The following is a 17,655-nucleotide window of genomic DNA, read 5'->3' as shown; positions in this document are numbered from 1 at the left end:
TGATATTTTCTTTAATTTTGCTTCTTCGGGATGATTTTTGTTGCTGCATCTTGTGGATTGCATTTTTTTGGTGTGTAAACCATTATCTTATTCTGATTGTTTCCAATATTTCTTGCAGCCGCTTAGGGGACCCATTAACAACTGACCTGCGAACTATGAACTCCTTAGCAAAGGTTGGTGTCTTGGAATCCATCACACTTGCATAGTAAAAAAAATGTCTTCAATTTAATGATCTGGTTGAATGCTCTTCATATTTTTTTGAACGTTAAAACAGATCATGAGACAAAGGCGTATCGACAGAGGAGCACTTACACTTGCTTCAGCATAAGTTAAATTTCAAATTGATACTGAAACTCATGATCCTTTAGATATTGGTTAGTAGTTGAATTTATAGAAGGTTTTAATTCATTTATTTGTACTAGTGCTAGGATGTTAGAGGTATCTTGGATACTCACACTGTGGGTTGTTATTCTTGTTATGGTTAATAGTAAACAACTACTTCTCACAAATCGCAGGTTCATATACTTGACATGGAATGTTTTTCTTACCTAAATCGTGCTTTTGAGAGCTCGATATCGCCGATAGTTATATTTGCTACGAACAGAGGAGTATGTAATGTAAGGTATGAATTAGCAACATTATGATGGTTTATTTCAAAATAGCATCAATAACTGATTATTTATTGTTTTTTATAGCTTTGAGTTTGGTCTGTTCCTGCACATAAATAAAGTCATAAAAATTCTTCTATACTTATTTGAAGTTATTCATACTAATTCTTTGGTTCTTCTCAGAGGAACTGATATGACTAGTCCACATGGCATACCTGTAGATCTGCTGCATTGTCTTGTAATAATTCGAACAGAAACTTATGGCCCTACTGAAATGATTCAGGTTCTTGCATTTATCTTTGTCCTTTTACATTGTGTCTCAAACATGAACTTCCTAGTGACTGATACTATCTGTTGATGTGGACCAGATACTGGCCATTCGTGCGCAGGTTGAAGAGCTGGTAATTGATGAAGAAAGTCTAGCTTATCTGGGTGTGGGAGATTTCTGATCCTTTAGTAGTTTCATTCATTTTAGAGTAATATTGTTGCATCTGGAGGTCTTGGTGGGGAGGTCTTTATATGGGACATTGAAGCAGGACTTCTTCCGGTTACCAAGTCTGTCGATGCTGCTGAAGATTGTCTGTCTTCATTGCAGGTGGGTTGAAGCCGTCAGCGAGTTTCTTTCTGTTTTACACTCTAGCCCATACATTCATGGACAACAACAGGTATCATATCTGCCTTATAACATTGTTCTCGTATGACTTACAACACACAAAATTCTCCTAACTTATAAAGCAAGCATTTCCAATGTTTATTTTCTGCAAGTTATTCATATATTATTCTGCTACAAAAGCTGTTTTTAATCTAGTATTTCGCTTTACTCATGAAAGTTGTATTAGTGTTGTTACAAAAATTTGTATTAGTGTTGTTACAAACTAAGTTATAAAATTTTGTGAACCTATTAAAACATTAGTAAGTATTTTATGTTAGTATATAGTTTTTGGGTAAACATTCTCTTGTATTTATTCTTGCATGTTACTTAGAAAGACATCGGTTGGAATTGTTCTAACATGTTATTTTCGAACTTTTATCTTTTAGACAGAAGAAACAAAGAATGCAGATGTAAATGGACCAAAAGGTATAATTAGCTCCATCGGCATCTCAATCGTTGTTGGATGGGCCTACCTCCTTGGCATCCCATGTTTGTTGATCAGTTGGCAAGGATAAACGTTTCCGAATTATATCTCATATGTTTGTAAGGACCAGAAGATCTAACCATGTTTGTTGATCAGTTTAACATAGCTCAAATAAACTTTTCCGAATTATATCTCATATGTCTATTGATCAGTTGGCGAGGATAATTCTATGACTGGGAGAGATTTTATCTGGTAATTCTGCTTTTAAGACGGCTACCATTACATTCTTGGAGTTTGATATGTTCATTTTTGATCAGTTATATACTCATCTGGTAATTCTGCTTTTAAGCTGATTTTCCTTTTTTTTTTAAATCTATCTAATTGCCCCAACGGTTGGAACCGTTGGGGCAAGTTCGACAACCGTTGGGGCTGACTTAGCCCCAACGCAACTTGGCCCAACGGTCGTTTTTTCAGCCCCAACGGTTACAACCGTTAGGGCAGCCCATGTTTGTACTAGTGAAGATTTCCATGCCTTTGTAGCTATCATCCCCTTTCTCATGGATCTAACTTTCTCACCCTCTAAAACCCAATTTGTCAAAGGAGACTTGAATCTATTTCTAAGGGCATATTTCTTTATGTCCATCATCTCATAATACCATAGCCATGAAAATACAATCACAAATCCAACAATAAGAAATGAACAAATTCAAAAATAACATGCATATTTTTATACTTAACATGAAGCAAAAAACATGCACATATACTTACTACCTATAACAACAAGCAATTTAAATTTAAAATTTACACGAATAAGTGGCATGCATCCAAGGATATATATAACTTCTAGCTTCTTTCAATCACTCTGAAACAATTTTAATGTCTCTCACAGTTTCTGTATAAACAAATTTCCCCATACAATCATAAAATTTGATTTCTAAAATTTCCCACATAAATTGCACACAATCTAAAAACATAAAAAAAAAGATTAAATCCCAATATGCTAAACTTACTTCTTTCTAGTGTGGGAGACATCCTTTTTTGAACTTTATTTTTTGCCTTTGCCAAATTTCCACAAGAATCTTTATCGCTTCATCCCTGCTGCTATTCCTAAAGGAATAACGTGATTCATCGTTGTTCAAGAGACACCAGAGACATCATTTGAGGAAGCAGTAGGATCATCACTTGCAGATTCACTAGCGTTAGCAGTAGAACAACGTTCTTGAATGACCTTTGATGATGAGGAATTAACTTTATTTTTATATTTTGACCGCCGGTCATACCCAACATTCGAAACCGACACTAGTCCCTGATTCTGCTCCGGCTGTCCACTGTAATGAACCACTTTAAAATTGTCACCAACTTCGTCCTTCATCCTCGAATCTAACAATTCCTTGTCTTAAATTGAGTTTTTAGCCATTTTTCACCAATGAAGCCCTAACCATAGGTAGAATTTCGAGAGGGAGAAAGAAAGTGGTTTTTGGGGTTCGCTTGGTTCCTAGTAAGAATAGAAGAGAGAGGGAGAGGGTAATTCAATTTGTCTTATGGGGATATAGTTACCAATTTTTGAGGAGTTCGGAAATCAGTCGGTGGGGTTTGTTTAGGAATTGGGGGATGTTTTTTTTCTCATTGCTTACTTGACAATGTAGTTATGCCTTAAACACAAATAGAGTATGTATTTGGGGCTAAAACACATGGCCCAAAATACAAAGGGTTTACTCATATAAGCTTTTTAATATTGGGCCTGGTCACAAATTTTCCCAAATTGAATAAAATTAACCCTAAAAGAGAAAACCAACATAATTCTTTTTAAAATAAGATAAAATAAAAACTTGAAAATGAATTAAATCTCACTTAGGCAATAAAAGGAATCAGAATATGTTGAGGAAAGGAAATAACTACGGCCCCCACATGATAATGAAAATTTTGATCTTCATCACTTAGTACAATTTTGACAGTGGGGAAAGGTGTATGTAACTTAGCATGTTTTGGAGATTGTGTCACATCATTGTTATTGATGACTAAGATCAAACAGTTGATCGTATCCAGGGGCGGGATAGGTTCCTCTTGAGTCTTCACTGGGACGAGGTAAGGAGATTGATGATGGGCCGCCTCTTTTCTCCACATTTATGCCTGGTTCTTGAATTGGAGGCTAAAGTCCATGCTACACAGACAAGAAGAACCTGTAAGAGGGTGGGGACCAGTTCCTCCGTGGTTCCTCCGATGGTCAAGTTAGTGAAACTTGAGTAGGGAAGGGAAAGGTCAGGAACCGAGGTGGTCCTTGAGGTGGCAAGGTGTCGTTATAGAGGGTCTATATGAGCTCCTCTGTGTATATGAAGAACTGCGTGTGTTCTTTCTCTTTTTCAGAGAGAGAGAGTGAGAAAGAGCCCACTTTTGAGATTAGAAGTCTACCTATATATATCACAATGACGAGGATAAATGGGTCACTTCCAACCAAGCATAGGGAGGCGATGGCAAAGTGCCAGCTAAGAGCCGAGTCATCCCTCGCTTTACAGGTGTCGGTCGGAGACTGGAGGGGAAGTCACTTCGGTTCGAGAGAGGGTGTCTCCGTATTTTTTGGGAAGTGATTGAGAGCGTGGCAGAAGGCACGCTGGCAGACCGAGTCATCCCTCGTTTTATAAGTGTCGGCTAGCGACTGGAGGGGAAGTCATTTCGGTATGGGAGAGGATGTCTTCGTATTTTTGGGAAGTGATTGAGAGTGTGGAAGAATGCACGTGGGAGGCTGACAAGGCATGAAGACCTTTAGGCTAGAATCAAGATAAGGCTTGTTCGAGGTGGACTGGGATGCTGACATGTGCTCAGGGGACTTGAGGTGGAGGTTATTCCTCAATCTAGTCGATAGAGAATATTCATCAAGTCATCTCCATGAGTCCCCGAGTAAATGATAGAGTGCCCTTGGTGGGTTATCTTCGATGATAGGGTCGGCTGATCCCGCCTTTTGTATCGGCATGAAAGAATGTCGACTTGATGAGATCTGTTAGGCTTGGGCCACCAAGTTGATTGTGACCTTGTTTGCTGAAATTCACTCATCAGTGTTTCATTTATACATTATATTTCTAGCAAATAGGAACACCATAACAATTAGCCCTTTTCGCTTGGAGTCATCTTGAGCCGGGTTCATTTTTATTGGCTGATGTCACTCAGGAATTTGAACTGCCATTCTAGGAATCGAAGCGTCATAGAGTAAATGGGGGGACATTCCAATTTTCGAGCGTCAAGAGGTGGGGTAGTAAAGAGGCGACGCTTCGTGTTTTAAATAAAACAGTTGAGATTCCAAGGCAGATCTCATACCTTTATTTTGAAACACCTTGTGCCTCCAGATGAGCCCACGTAGCTCTCCAGAATGCTATAAATAGCCTGCCAAGGCTGATAAACTCCCTTTACGAACTTTTGCTCTTGAAAACTTTATCTTCTAAGCTTTGAGCGAAAATATTCTTAATGGCTTCTCAACCTTCGATCGCTGGTCGTAATGAGGAAAATCTTGCTCTTCTCAACCTCATTCGCTCTAGAGTCTATATGGACGACCTGGTGGGGTTTTATGAGCTTTATGATATCCCCAGGTCTCTTACACTGGTGGCACCTGAGAAGACCGAGCCGGTGCATAGGCACAACGAGAATCGGGTGCCTGTATATCTGGTCCATTTGGAGCAAGGTTTACGTCTGCTTCTTCATCCTTTCATTAGGGAGGTACATGTTGCTTTGGGTATTTCCCATTCCTAGTTTTACCCAGGTGCGGTGGGGGCTTTGATGGCTTTTATAATAATCTGCCACCATGTAGGAGTATAGCTGGGCATGAGATTGCTCGGTCATCTAGTCAGTATTAGGTCAGCCGAAAAGAACCCACACTACTTTTACCACTACAGTGCTGATTTCCAGCTTGTCTCTGACTCTTCAGAGTCGAACAAGGGCTGGAGAGAGAGGTATGTGTGGGTCTACGGTGCTGACCACGTCTTTGCCTGCTCAACTTGGCCAAAGGCGAATAGGGAAGCGTTAAGGCCGGTTGCCCCTAGCGATCTGGAGATGGGGGGCTTGGAGAGGATCCGCTCTTATGCTGGGTCACGAGAGAGGGATGATCTATTCAATGATGCATCTCTTCGAATGGAGAGTCTGTCCATGATCTTGTCTTCCACTGGCTATTAAGCGAGTGTGAGTCCTCTTGCTCATCCGCTGATGGAAAATCACAAGAGGGACGCAGAGGCCGTGAGGTTAGGTTCTGCTGCCAGGCCTCAAAAGAGATTGAGGGAGGCTCTTAGAGCTGAGGAAGTGGCCTGCTTGATGCCTCATGCAATCAAAATTGCCTCCGAATTAAGGGGGAGGATGAGGATCGAGAGGCAGTGCCTAGTCAAACCGGTTGCAGGCCCTCAGCCAACTGGAACGGGTCCGCTGGTGTAGGTTGTCTAAAAATTACTATAGATAGCTGATCCCCATCAAACACCGATGATGAAAGTTATAATTTGATGACTTTCAAAAGGCTATAATTTGAAGACTTTTACGTAGATCGATGAAAGTTACAATCTGATGACCTTCACAATAATTGATGAAAGCTCTAAGCAACAGTCTTCACAATCAACATCGGGAGTTACAATCTGACGACTCTCATATTTTCAAAGAGCCAAGACGAAGATTACAAGATGGCGGTCTTTGTAACGCTCTAGCAAAAGAGACTATAAATTCACGGTCACTTCAAATCCAGACGCAGATCTCACCTCTGCACCCCAGATTCAAAACACAGATATCTCTCAAACCCAAGTTATATTCTGAAGTTCGTCTGTAAGACTAGACTCCGCCTAAACATTGGACTTAGCCTGAAGCTCACCAAGCTCATCTGAGGCTCGCCTTTGTGTTCCAGAGTCAAAACGCAGAGCTCATGCTCGCATTCCAGATGCAAAATGTAGGGTTCATCCCCAGCGTTCAAGTTCGGACGCAGAGCTCGTGGCCGCATTCCCAGATAAAATGCTGAGGTCCTCTCTGCCTTTCAACACCAAAACACTGAGGTTCTCCCCGTGTGTCAGCAATAAAACGTAGAGCAGAGGTCCTCCCTGCGTTGCAATATCAAAACACAGAGGTCGGTCCTACATCGCAACATCAAAACACAGAGGTCATACCTGCGTTTCAGATTCAAAACACAGGGTTCATCCCCAGTATTCCAGTTGAAAACACATAGTTCGTGGACTCAAAATGCAGAGTTCATCTATGCGTCCCAACTTTGCGTTTTAAATTTACAACCTTGTGCGAACACAATATTTTCAGCCTAAAACATGCCCAACTCTACGTTTCAAGTCTAAAACATAGAGTTCAGGTCCATAACGCCATTTTCGGCATTTGACTCATTCAAGCTCGAGCTGAACGGTTCCAGAAACATTTTTTTCCCCACGATTGGAGGGATTTCTGCCCCACTTAGGAGTAGATTAAGGGGGCCGTTACACACGTTAATCCCCCTATAAATATGGGTAAACTCAAATGAGTTCACGACAAGCTTTTTTGGGGGAATTGCTGAAGAATTAAGATCGGCGATTATCTCTTGGAGCATCTTCAGATCTTGGATCTGGAATCAAGAGCTTCGATCTGGAATCCTGGAGATCAAAACTGCACAAATGAGAGATCGACATTCATCTTTTGGTGTAGTCCTTGGAGCTTTTATCCTTGGGTTATTAACCGATTTTCGGTTCAAATCAACTCTTTTTCAAGAGTTTAAACTCGCTCTGAGTTATCAACTTGTCAAGAGTTCCAAACTTACCATGCAAGTTCTCCTCAACTTCAATCAAGAGGAATCAACCACGTTCTACAAAATGAGGTGGTCGGATCATCAACGAGAAGCAAACTCGATACGAACATAGAGGGATGCATCTCATCGCTACCGCGAGGAACCCAGAATTAAACAAAGGAGAGGATTTTTATTAATCCTATTCTCTTTTGTAAATTGGGATTCCAATTGAGAATATTTTGTAATTTCTTTTTCTAAGCTTGTTAGAGAGAGATTACTTTTAGAGAATTGTAAATCATTCTTTTTCTAAATCAGTTAGAGAGAATAAAACCAAATACGGTTCTCGGAATTATTCTTCAAAATTTCCCACCAAACAGCTGGTTACTCAGCTTAACTACTTGGGAAATGTGGGGCTGATAGATGAGTCTTCTCCTGGCAGGGAGACAACGGCCGTGGTAGTTGAGGTTGCTAAAAATAGGGCTCGCGCTGAGGAGGTAGCTAGCCCTAGCTCTCTACCTGAGTCGTCTCGCCGCCCCAGCAAGGAGCCTGTGGGGGTCGAGAACGTCGAAGGGAGAGTTGGAACTCTGCCAAACCATGAGGAGAATGGTGCTGACGAGAGGATTCTGGAGGAGATGCCAAGTGCTGGCATTCATCAGGCCCACCGAGCTTGCGATGCTAGGGGGATTTTGTTAGAGCAGGCTCTGTTCAATTGACTTGAGCATATGCGCAACTCTTCCCTAGAATGACAGGCAAAGTAGGCCCAGGAAAGGTTGGCCAAGGAGGAAGCATAGGAAAGGGTCGCTGCTTTAGAGGCCGAGTTGGCTCTTAAAGAAGGTGCTTGGTGCCGGAGTCTAGATGAGAAGAAGAAGCTCCTGAAGAATTTTCAGATCTAGTTTTCCAAACAGATGGGAACCATCGATGATCTTCAAAGGGAGATGGCTCATCTACAGGAAGATGTTGAGTCCAAAAAGCGTCAGAGGGTGACGACTGAGGTGGAGGCTAGATCGAGCCGCTTGTCTCTCGAGAAATCGAGGAAGGACTTTGAGGAACAACAATCAGAGATTCAGGCATCTATAGCCCTTGTCAAGGATTTGGAGGACAAGCTATCTCGTATATATTTGGAGTAGTATAAAAAGAAGGTGGTCGACGACTGGCGATGGCCTATTAGGAAGGGTTGAAGTGTCTTTGACATGTAAGGCCGGAGTCGATTACTTAGCTTCTCTAGTGCCTCCTGGCTCTCATCCTTCTCCCGATCGCTTCTATCCTTCTCACATCTCCTACTGTCTCAATCTCTTGAAAGATGTCGAGAGAAGTGGAGGCGGACTGGATTTAGTAGTGAGTGATGACGAGGATGAGCCTACTGCTTACACCCGTAGGGAATCTTCTCTAGCTGCAACTTCCAGGAGACCGCCAAGTCCTACTCCCGGATCTGGTCGGGAGCTCTGAAGACTTGTAGCTTTTCTTTTTGTTCTTTGTTTTTTTAGAGAAGTTTGTAATAAAGTTTCCTCTTGTTGAATGAAAATCAACTTTTGTTTCCATTCTTGAGTTTGCCTTCAATTTTTATATTCTCTTAGCTTTGTAACTTTTTTCTGATTGAGAACTAAAAATTAGCTAGGGTGAGTCAGTTGTGATGTGTCAACAAGCACTTGGGGAATTAAGACAACTGGTTCACTTAGCGTTTTATGTTGGCTGGATATATAGTTCTTTTGTTGACAAAAACTTGGCGAAGGGTTTCCTGAGTTTCATGTCAAAAAACTATTAATCTAAGCCTTCAGAAATTATACCTTAGGCTTATGTAAGATGACATAAGGACTTTGTTTGGCAGAGTGACAACCTTAAGGTTGGGTGCCTAGGTCTTACGTAGGTGTCTAGGTCTTCAATATCACTATATGGTCGAGAGGTGACTATGGGAGTCAACCATAGGGTTGGTGCCTTAGGTTTATTCCTGAAAAGGTACCAAGGGCTTAAAAGGGGTTCCAAGGTTTTACATAGGTGCTTAGGTCTTCAATATCTCCGTATGGTCGAGAGGTAACTGTAAGAGTCGGCCATAGGGTTGGTGCCTTCGGTTTATTCCTGAAAGGTACCAAGGGCTTAAAATGGGTACCTAGGTCTTATGTGTTAGACCCTAGAGGGGGGGGGGGGGGTTAGGGTCTTATGCTAATCTAATCCGATTTAAATACCAATTAAAATTAATTAACAAGTATATTCTTGCAAGATAGATATACAAGAGTTATAAGCAAGAATAAGCAATATGAATAAAGAGATATATTCTATATGATAAATATATGCAATGATATATAAACTAGCACAAGATGATATATCCTACCAAAGAGATATGCAATATGATATATGCAAGGATATGTAAATAATATGAACTAGATAGTGGATGATAAAAATAATGAACCACGGACAATGGTGACAAGAAATATAAACATAAGATTAAGTACGCCAAAGCAAACTCAAACACATGATATGATCACAGAGTTCGGACCTTCCGTCCTACGTCTCCGCTCCCCTCTCCCAGGGAGAAATCCACTATCACAAATGGGTTTTCTATGTTCACCCGAATAACGTTTACACCTCACACTCGGTTTTCTAGCTAACCGAAAACTTTACAATCACCACTCTTACAATCCTACTCTACACCCTCTCAAGTGTTGAACTAGACGTCTCTCTCTCAAGTGCTCGGTTACAACCTCTCCCTAGGTTCGTCAATCGATGTCACTCCTCTTGGGATGATCTCCGACTCTCGCCACACACTTCTCTCGGTGTACAAATGTATTACAAAGTGAATCTCACAATAAGCACAATTACAATAAATGATTGTTCTCTAATATGGATGAGAATACAATGAAAGCTCACACTCAATTGTTACAACTCTCACCAACCCAAATATACTATGTATGAAAATACGATAAGCTCAAGTGGGTGTGTAAACAATGAGTGTATCAAATCAACTAAACTCAATATGAACACTAGCTTTAATAAAATGACAATCAAATAAATAGATGTAAAGCTTGAAATAGAGTTTAGAAAACTTCTCAATAGATCAAGAGGTGGAGGGAGAATAGTTGGATACCCAAACACCAATAGATGGTCTCCTCAAGCTCTTGTGAAATTGATTTTACAAACTCAAACTTTCAAATGCTTAAAAGCTTCTTAAACCAAACTTAAACCCTTGTTTAAAACTCTTTAAACTTATTTTAAAAACACTCTCTTGGTTACTGAAATAGAAGGGGGTTTGGGGGTTTATAAAGGAAAATGAAGCAACAGCAAAAACCCCAAGGGAAAAGACCAAACAAAAAAAAAAAAAAAAAAAAAACAACAGGAAAACTCCAGAGAGTTCGACGGTCGACCGCGGCGATCGACCGCGGCGGTCGACCGTGAGAAATTTAGTTTGACGGTCGACCGTGGCGATCAACCGTGAGAGTTTCTGTTGCTCACTATGGAAAAGACTTAGGCGCGGTCGACCGTGGCGGTCTACCGTGAACTGACATATGAAAATAGAAGTTTAGAAATAGTTTTCTGATTTTGAAACACTGTTTAAAAATATCAAATAAATTCTAAAAATTATAAAACTTTGGGAAATGATTGTAGACATGATAATACATTTGCTACAAAAACTGGTTTTCTAAAAGGACTTCCCAAATGAGAAATATCATCATTTTGCAAAATAGTCCAAAACATAAAAATGTGAACACATGAGTTTTGACAATTTAGCTTAACCATGTATTGAAACAATACAAAATGATTTTGTAGACTTAGTAAAATATGTATATGAATATTTTTAAGTCTATAAACTGAGAATACAATATTTTCATAAATACAATAGAAAATGAAACATATGAGTATGTATATGAAAATATATTTGTTTCATATCTAAGTAGTTAAACCAAATCATAATAATAAATATGAAATATGTAATTTCATATTTGTAAACATGAAAACCCAAAACTATGCATGTATATATATAACTATATATATACATAGAAACCAAATACGTGCTTGCTTTTAAGATTAATAAAATTATTTTTCAATTTTGTATAGGCATGAGATAATCTTTCATATGCACAAGCGAGTTCATCAATAGATAAATCATTATCGGAATCAGAATCCCTTACTACACAAGAGTTATCCTCTTGTGGCTGTGTGCATGATGCTCCACATGAACTTGAAGAAGAATCCTCCAAAGCTTGTCGGATTGCCTCCAAGTCCCCTTGATGTGCTTCAATAAATTTCCAAAGTTTGTAAGCACTATCAAAATGAACAAATTTGTTAGAAATGGATGAGTCAAAAGCATTAAGCAAAAATTCTAACAAACGCTTGTTCATTAAAAATATTTTCTTATCATGATTGCTCCACTTGGATATCTCCAAAGTGGGCACAATATAAGCACAATCAATAACTTCCCACAAGTCAATATTTCTAGATTCAACAAATAATTTAAATCTAGAAGCCCATTGTGCATAGGAAAAATTGATGAATTTAGGAGCAATATTTGATTCATAGCCTAAACGAAATATATTCATATTCATGATATATATGTGAAAATATGCAAGTAAGACAAAAGTAATCATAACTAGATTAGCACAAATAAGATAACTTGGATCTTTAACTCAAGGAGATTAGTCCTTAAATCAACGAGCACCAAGCTCTGATACTAATTGTTAGACCCTAGGAGGGGGGGGGGGTGATTAGGGTCTTATACTAATCTAATCCGATTTAAATGCCAATTAAAAACTAATTAACAAGTTATCATAGCAAGTGTGAAATACAACAATATATATGAGGTAGGATAAGCAATATGAACAATGTGGTATATCATATATGATGAATATATATATGCAAAGATATATAAACTAACACAAGATGATATATCCTACCAAATAGATATACAATATGATATATGCAAGGATATGAAAACTAACACAAGGGTGATATAATTAAACTACAAATGTGATAGTGCAAAATAAACAATGCAAACACACAATATGATCATGGAGTTCGGACCTTCCGTCCTACGTCTCCGCTCCCCACTCTCGGGGAGAAATCCACTATCACAACCGGGTTTTCTACATTCACCTAAATAACGTTTACACCTCACACTCGGTTTTCTAGCTAACCGAAAACTATACAATCACCACTCTTGCAATCCCACTCTACACCCTCTCAAGTGTTGAACTAGACGTGTCTCCCTCAAATGCCCGGTTACAACCTCTCCCTAGGTTCGTCAACCGACGCAACTCCTCTTGGGACGATCCCTGGCTCTCGCCACACACTTCTCTCGGTGTACAAGCGTATTACAAAGTGAATCTCACAATAAGGCTTAATACAATAAATGTTTGTTCTTTACTATGGATGAGAATACAATGAAAGCTCACACTCAATTGTTACAACTCTCACCAACGCAAAATATATTATGAATGTAAATACAATAAGCTCAAGTGGGTGTGTGTAACAATGAGATAAAATTAAATCTAACTCAAATAGCAAACTAGCAATAATAAGAATATGAAAATCAATAATAAAATTGCTAGAGAAAAGAGTTAGAAAATTTCTCAATAGGTCAAGAGGTAGAAGGAGAATAGTTGGATGCCCAAACACCAATAGATGATCTCCTCAAGCTCTTGTGAAATTGATTTCTCAAACTCAAACTTTCAAATGCTTAAAAGCTTCTTAAACACACTTAAACCAAACTAAAACCCTTATTAAAACTCTTTTAAACTTGGTTAAAAACTCTCTTGGATGATAGAAAATAGTTATGGCAAAGGGGTATATATAGGCTTGAAGAAACCAACCCCAAAAACCCCAAAAAAATATTAAAAAACAAAAATCAGCAACTAGCCGTTACTGTGTAACGGTCGACTTCTACAGTAACTTCGGTCGGCCGGTACGGTCAACCGTGAGCCATATGCAAAGCTGAGTAACTTCCAGAGAGTTTGGTGGTCGACCGTGGCGGTCGATCGCGGGTACTGTAGCACTATGTTTCAGTTTTGTAAAATCAATTAAAAATAGTAAAACAGCTCCAAAAAATATGAAATTTTGTGAGAAGGTTAGAGACATGTAGAACAACATGTTAGAGAAATAATTTCTGAAAAATCATTTCCCAGTTGAGAGAAATAAATGTTTGAACACAGATTTACAGTTTCTGAAAAACTGCTGACATACACGATTTTGTAAAATCAATTGGGCACAGTAAATCAACTCCAAAAATAGTAAAATTTTGAGAAAAGTTTTTAAACATGTAGATAAACATGTCAAAGAAAGAATTTCTTGAATACCACTTTCCATTTATGAAAACTCATCTATTTTGTAAAACATGCACGAACATGTGCACGAACAAAAACATGATTTTGTAAATTCCATTAAACATAACAAATCAATTCCAAACTTGATGAAACTTTGCGAAATGTTTATAAACATGAAAACAAACATGTTAGAAAAAGAATTTCTCAAATTGAATTTCCATTTGTGAAAACTTATGTATTTTGCAAGTGTGTCCAAAGCATGAAAACTCAAAACCATGCATGTATATATATAACTATATATATACATAGAAACCAAATATGTGTGTATATATGATATTGAGCTTAAGGTATTTAACACACATAATATAAAACCTAAACTAAGTTACCCAAGATAGATCTTGATTTTCAATAAGCTCTTCTTGGTAATCTCGCGGATGAAGCTTGAACTTGATATTTAACTTTGAATTGCAAGGCTTCACTCCACTATTCCTCTAACCTCCATTGGATATGATCGTTGAAGCTCTATTTCATCCATCCTCCAACTCGTTGTTTGCCTAGAATAAATACGAAAACACAAACACTAGACAAACAACATTAGAAGTAAATTATTTGTTAAACATCATCAAAACAAAGAGGCCAACAATCTCCCCCTTTTTGATGATGACAAACAATTTACAAAAAGAAATATAAGCATAGGTGAGTATAAAAATATATATATATATATATATGGGGATTGCTCCCCCTATCAAAATGCCATATAGAGTATATGAAATAAAGATCATGGTAAACATATGTGAGCAAGCATAGATGCTAAAAGCAACTCACATACAAAAGGATAATGAGAACACATATAAATATATAAGTATGAAAAATCATATCAAAGAGTATAAAAACCATGTATAAAAGTAAATTTATGAAATCAAAAGAAAAGGAATATGAGAATCATGCAAAATATTTTCAAATGAAAATCAACCAAATGAAATCATAAATTAAGATTTGAGTCCAAAACCAATGTTTGATCAATAAAGAAAAATTTTCTTTGTATAACTTGATCAAATCACTCATAGAATACATTATAAGGCACGAATAGATGATCCATGAGCACAAACATATAAATATCATCATATAAGTGAAATATAATGAATTCAAAGTAATAAATCAAAACAAACTCTTTGACAAAAGAATTTCAAGAGAGGCAACAATATATCAAGCTCTTAAGCTTGTATCAACCCATATAAACATTTAAGCATCCGGTAAACATGATTTGGGAATAAACACCCAATAAATCCGGGGGGTTACATAAATACAAACCTTTCATCAAAACAAAAATAATAATCATGAAAACAAAAGAATTTGATCAAAGAAAATTTGTTTTTATAACCAAAAGATTTTAAGATATGATTTTCAAAACCAAGAAAAGGAAAAATAAAAACATTAAAATTCTTGGTTTAAAATCAAATTTGTTTTGGTACCCAAGTATTCTTGGTACCAAAAGGTTTAGGGACATGACCCCTATCAAAAAAGCTCAAAGCCCTAGGGTTATGAATCCTCTTGGGCATATGTGGTGCACGTGATCGTTCATAGCAATAATCACTCAAATGACCATTCCGATTGCAATATGTACAATGGAAAAGAACCATTTTCTTATGTTGACCATTAAAAGGTGCACGTGAAACATTTGCAAATAAGGGTAGATTATTGGAAGCTTTTTGTAAACGTGAAACAATATCAAAACAAAACTTTCCTAGGTGGCCATGTTTACCACAAACATTACATTTATAAACATGTGGTCTACTAGAAATATTTGGCAAATGAGATTTATTTTTCAAATCAAAACAATATTTGGCCAAATGACCAAAACGACCACAAAGATCACATGAATACACATGAGCATGCATATGATGAACTTTATGAGAGTGTGCATGTGCATATGCATGTGATGAAGAAGCCTTATGAGATGCACAAGAAACATTAGTCTTGGAGGATTTATGTGCATAATAGCAAAACTTAGCTAAATGGCCTTTACGACCGCAAATAGAACATTTATAAGCTTTGCTATACAAGTGTGCAAAGTGTACGGGTTTAGAAGTTATAGTACAAGACTTTGCACCCAAGTTCATAAGTTTCTTATTATCTACAATGCATGTTTTAAGGGTTGAATCTAAAGATGATATGCGTTCTTTAACATGATCCAACTCATTTTTAGGCATACAAGCATTGGAAATAGAAGTAGATAAAACATGATCATATTTAAATGAATTAAACTCATTTCTAATTATTTCTACTTCTATCACGACATTATTATTAGCATGAGTTAAGCTAGTAATAGATGAAGTTAATTTTTTATTTTCAAAACTTAGCATGTCATTTTTTTCTTTAAGCATAGTATTTTCTTGTTCAATGACATCAAATTTAGACACTAGCAACTCATGATCGGATTTTAATTCTACATGCTTGCTTTTAAGATCAATAAAATTATTTTGCAATTTTGTATAGGCATGAGATAATCTTTCATATGCACAAGCGAGTTCATCAATAGATAAATCATTATCGGAATCAGAATCGCTTACTACACAAGAGTTATCCTCTTGTGGCTGTGTGCATGATGCTCCACATGAACTTGAAGAAGAATTCTCCAAAGCTTGTCGGATTGCCTCCAAGTCCCCTTGATGTGCTTCAATAAATTTCCAAAGTTTGTAAGCACTATCAAAATGAACAAATTTGTTAGAAAAGGATGAGTCAAAAGCATCAAGCAAAAATTCTAACAAAAGCTTGTTCATTGAAAAGGATGAGTCAAAAACATTTCTCCAATGTGGGCACAATATAAGCACAATTAATAACTTCCCATAAGTCGTATAAGCACAATCAATAACTTCCCACAAGTCAATATTTCTAGATTCAACAAATAGTTTAAATCTAGAAGCCCATTGTGCATAGGAAAAATTAATGAATTTAGGAGCAATATTTGATTCATAGCCTAAACGAAATATATTCATATTCATGATATATATGTGAAAATATGCAAGTAAGACAAAAGTAATCATAATTAGATTAGCACAAATAAGATAACTTGGATCTTTAACTCAAGGAGATTAGTCCTTAAATCAACGAGCACCAAGCTCTGATACCAATTGTTAGACCCTAGAGGGGGGGTGGGGTGGTTAGGGTCTTATACTAATCTAATCCGATTTAAATGCCAATTAAAAACTAATTAACAAGTTATCCTAGCAAGTGTGAAATACAACAATATATATGAGCTAGGATAAGCAATATGAACAATGTGATATATCCTATATGATGAATATATATATGCAAGGATATATAAACTAACACAAGATGATATATCCTACCAAAGAGATATACAATATGATATATGCAAGGATATGAAAACTAACACAATGGTGATATAATTAAACTACAAATGTGATAGTGCAAAATAAACAATGCAAACACATAATATGATCACGGAGTTCGGACCTTTCGTCCTACGTCTCCGCTCCCCACTCTCGGGGAGAAATCCACTATCACAACCGGGTTTTCTACGTTCACCCGAATAACGTTTACACCTCACACTCGGTTTTCTAGCTAACCGAAAACTTCACAACAACACACTATTGTAATCCCACTCTACACCCACTAAGTGTTGGAACTTCGGTTCCAACCTCTCCCTAGGTTCGTCAACCGACGCCACTCCTCTTGGGACGATCCCCGACTCTCGCCACACACTTCTCTCGGTGTACACATGTATTACAAAGTGAATCTCACAATAAGGCTCAATACAATAAATGTTTGTTCTCTACTATGGATGAGAATACAATGAAAGCTCACACTCAATTGTTACAACTCTCACCAACCCAAAATATATTATGAATGTAAATACAATAAGCTCAAGTGGGTGTGTGTAACAATGAGATAAAATTAAATCTAACTCAAATAGCAAACTAGCAATAATAAGAATATGAAAATCAATAATAAAATTGCTAGAGAGAAGAGTTAGAAAA

General features: G+C 37.5%; 1 protein-coding gene across 1 annotated transcript; it reads left to right on the top strand.

Annotated features, from left to right (window-relative positions):
* Positions 531-1,873, top strand: LOC109834168 (ruvB-like protein 1). The gene is made up of 5 exons (XM_020402109.1): positions 531-622; positions 792-891; positions 977-1,040; positions 1,204-1,273; positions 1,647-1,873. The coding sequence occupies exons 1-5, from the start codon at positions 531-533 to the stop codon at positions 1,672-1,674; spliced, it is 354 nt and encodes a 117-aa protein (XP_020257698.1). The 3' UTR covers positions 1,675-1,873.

The sequence above is a fragment of the Asparagus officinalis genome, chromosome 1 (assembly GCF_001876935.1).
Source record: "Asparagus officinalis chromosome 1, Aspof.V1, whole genome shotgun sequence".
In the NCBI taxonomy this organism is placed as follows: Eukaryota; Viridiplantae; Streptophyta; class Magnoliopsida; order Asparagales; family Asparagaceae; genus Asparagus; species Asparagus officinalis.
This window is presented reverse-complemented; position numbering and strand designations above follow the sequence as displayed.

What these genes read in the sequence shown, in the direction of transcription:
- LOC109834168 (XM_020402109.1), top strand. Translation starts at nt 531, where the DNA reads ATGGAATGTTTTTCTTACCTAAATCGTGCTTTTGAGAGCTCGATATCG. An exon ending in AGAGGAGTATGTAATGTAAG is followed by an intron (nt 623 to 791) that starts GTATGAATTAGC and finishes GGTTCTTCTCAG; the next exon opens with AGGAACTGATATGACTAGTC. An exon ending in ACATTCATGGACAACAACAG is followed by an intron (nt 1,274 to 1,646) that starts GTATCATATCTG and finishes TTTATCTTTTAG; the next exon opens with ACAGAAGAAACAAAGAATGC.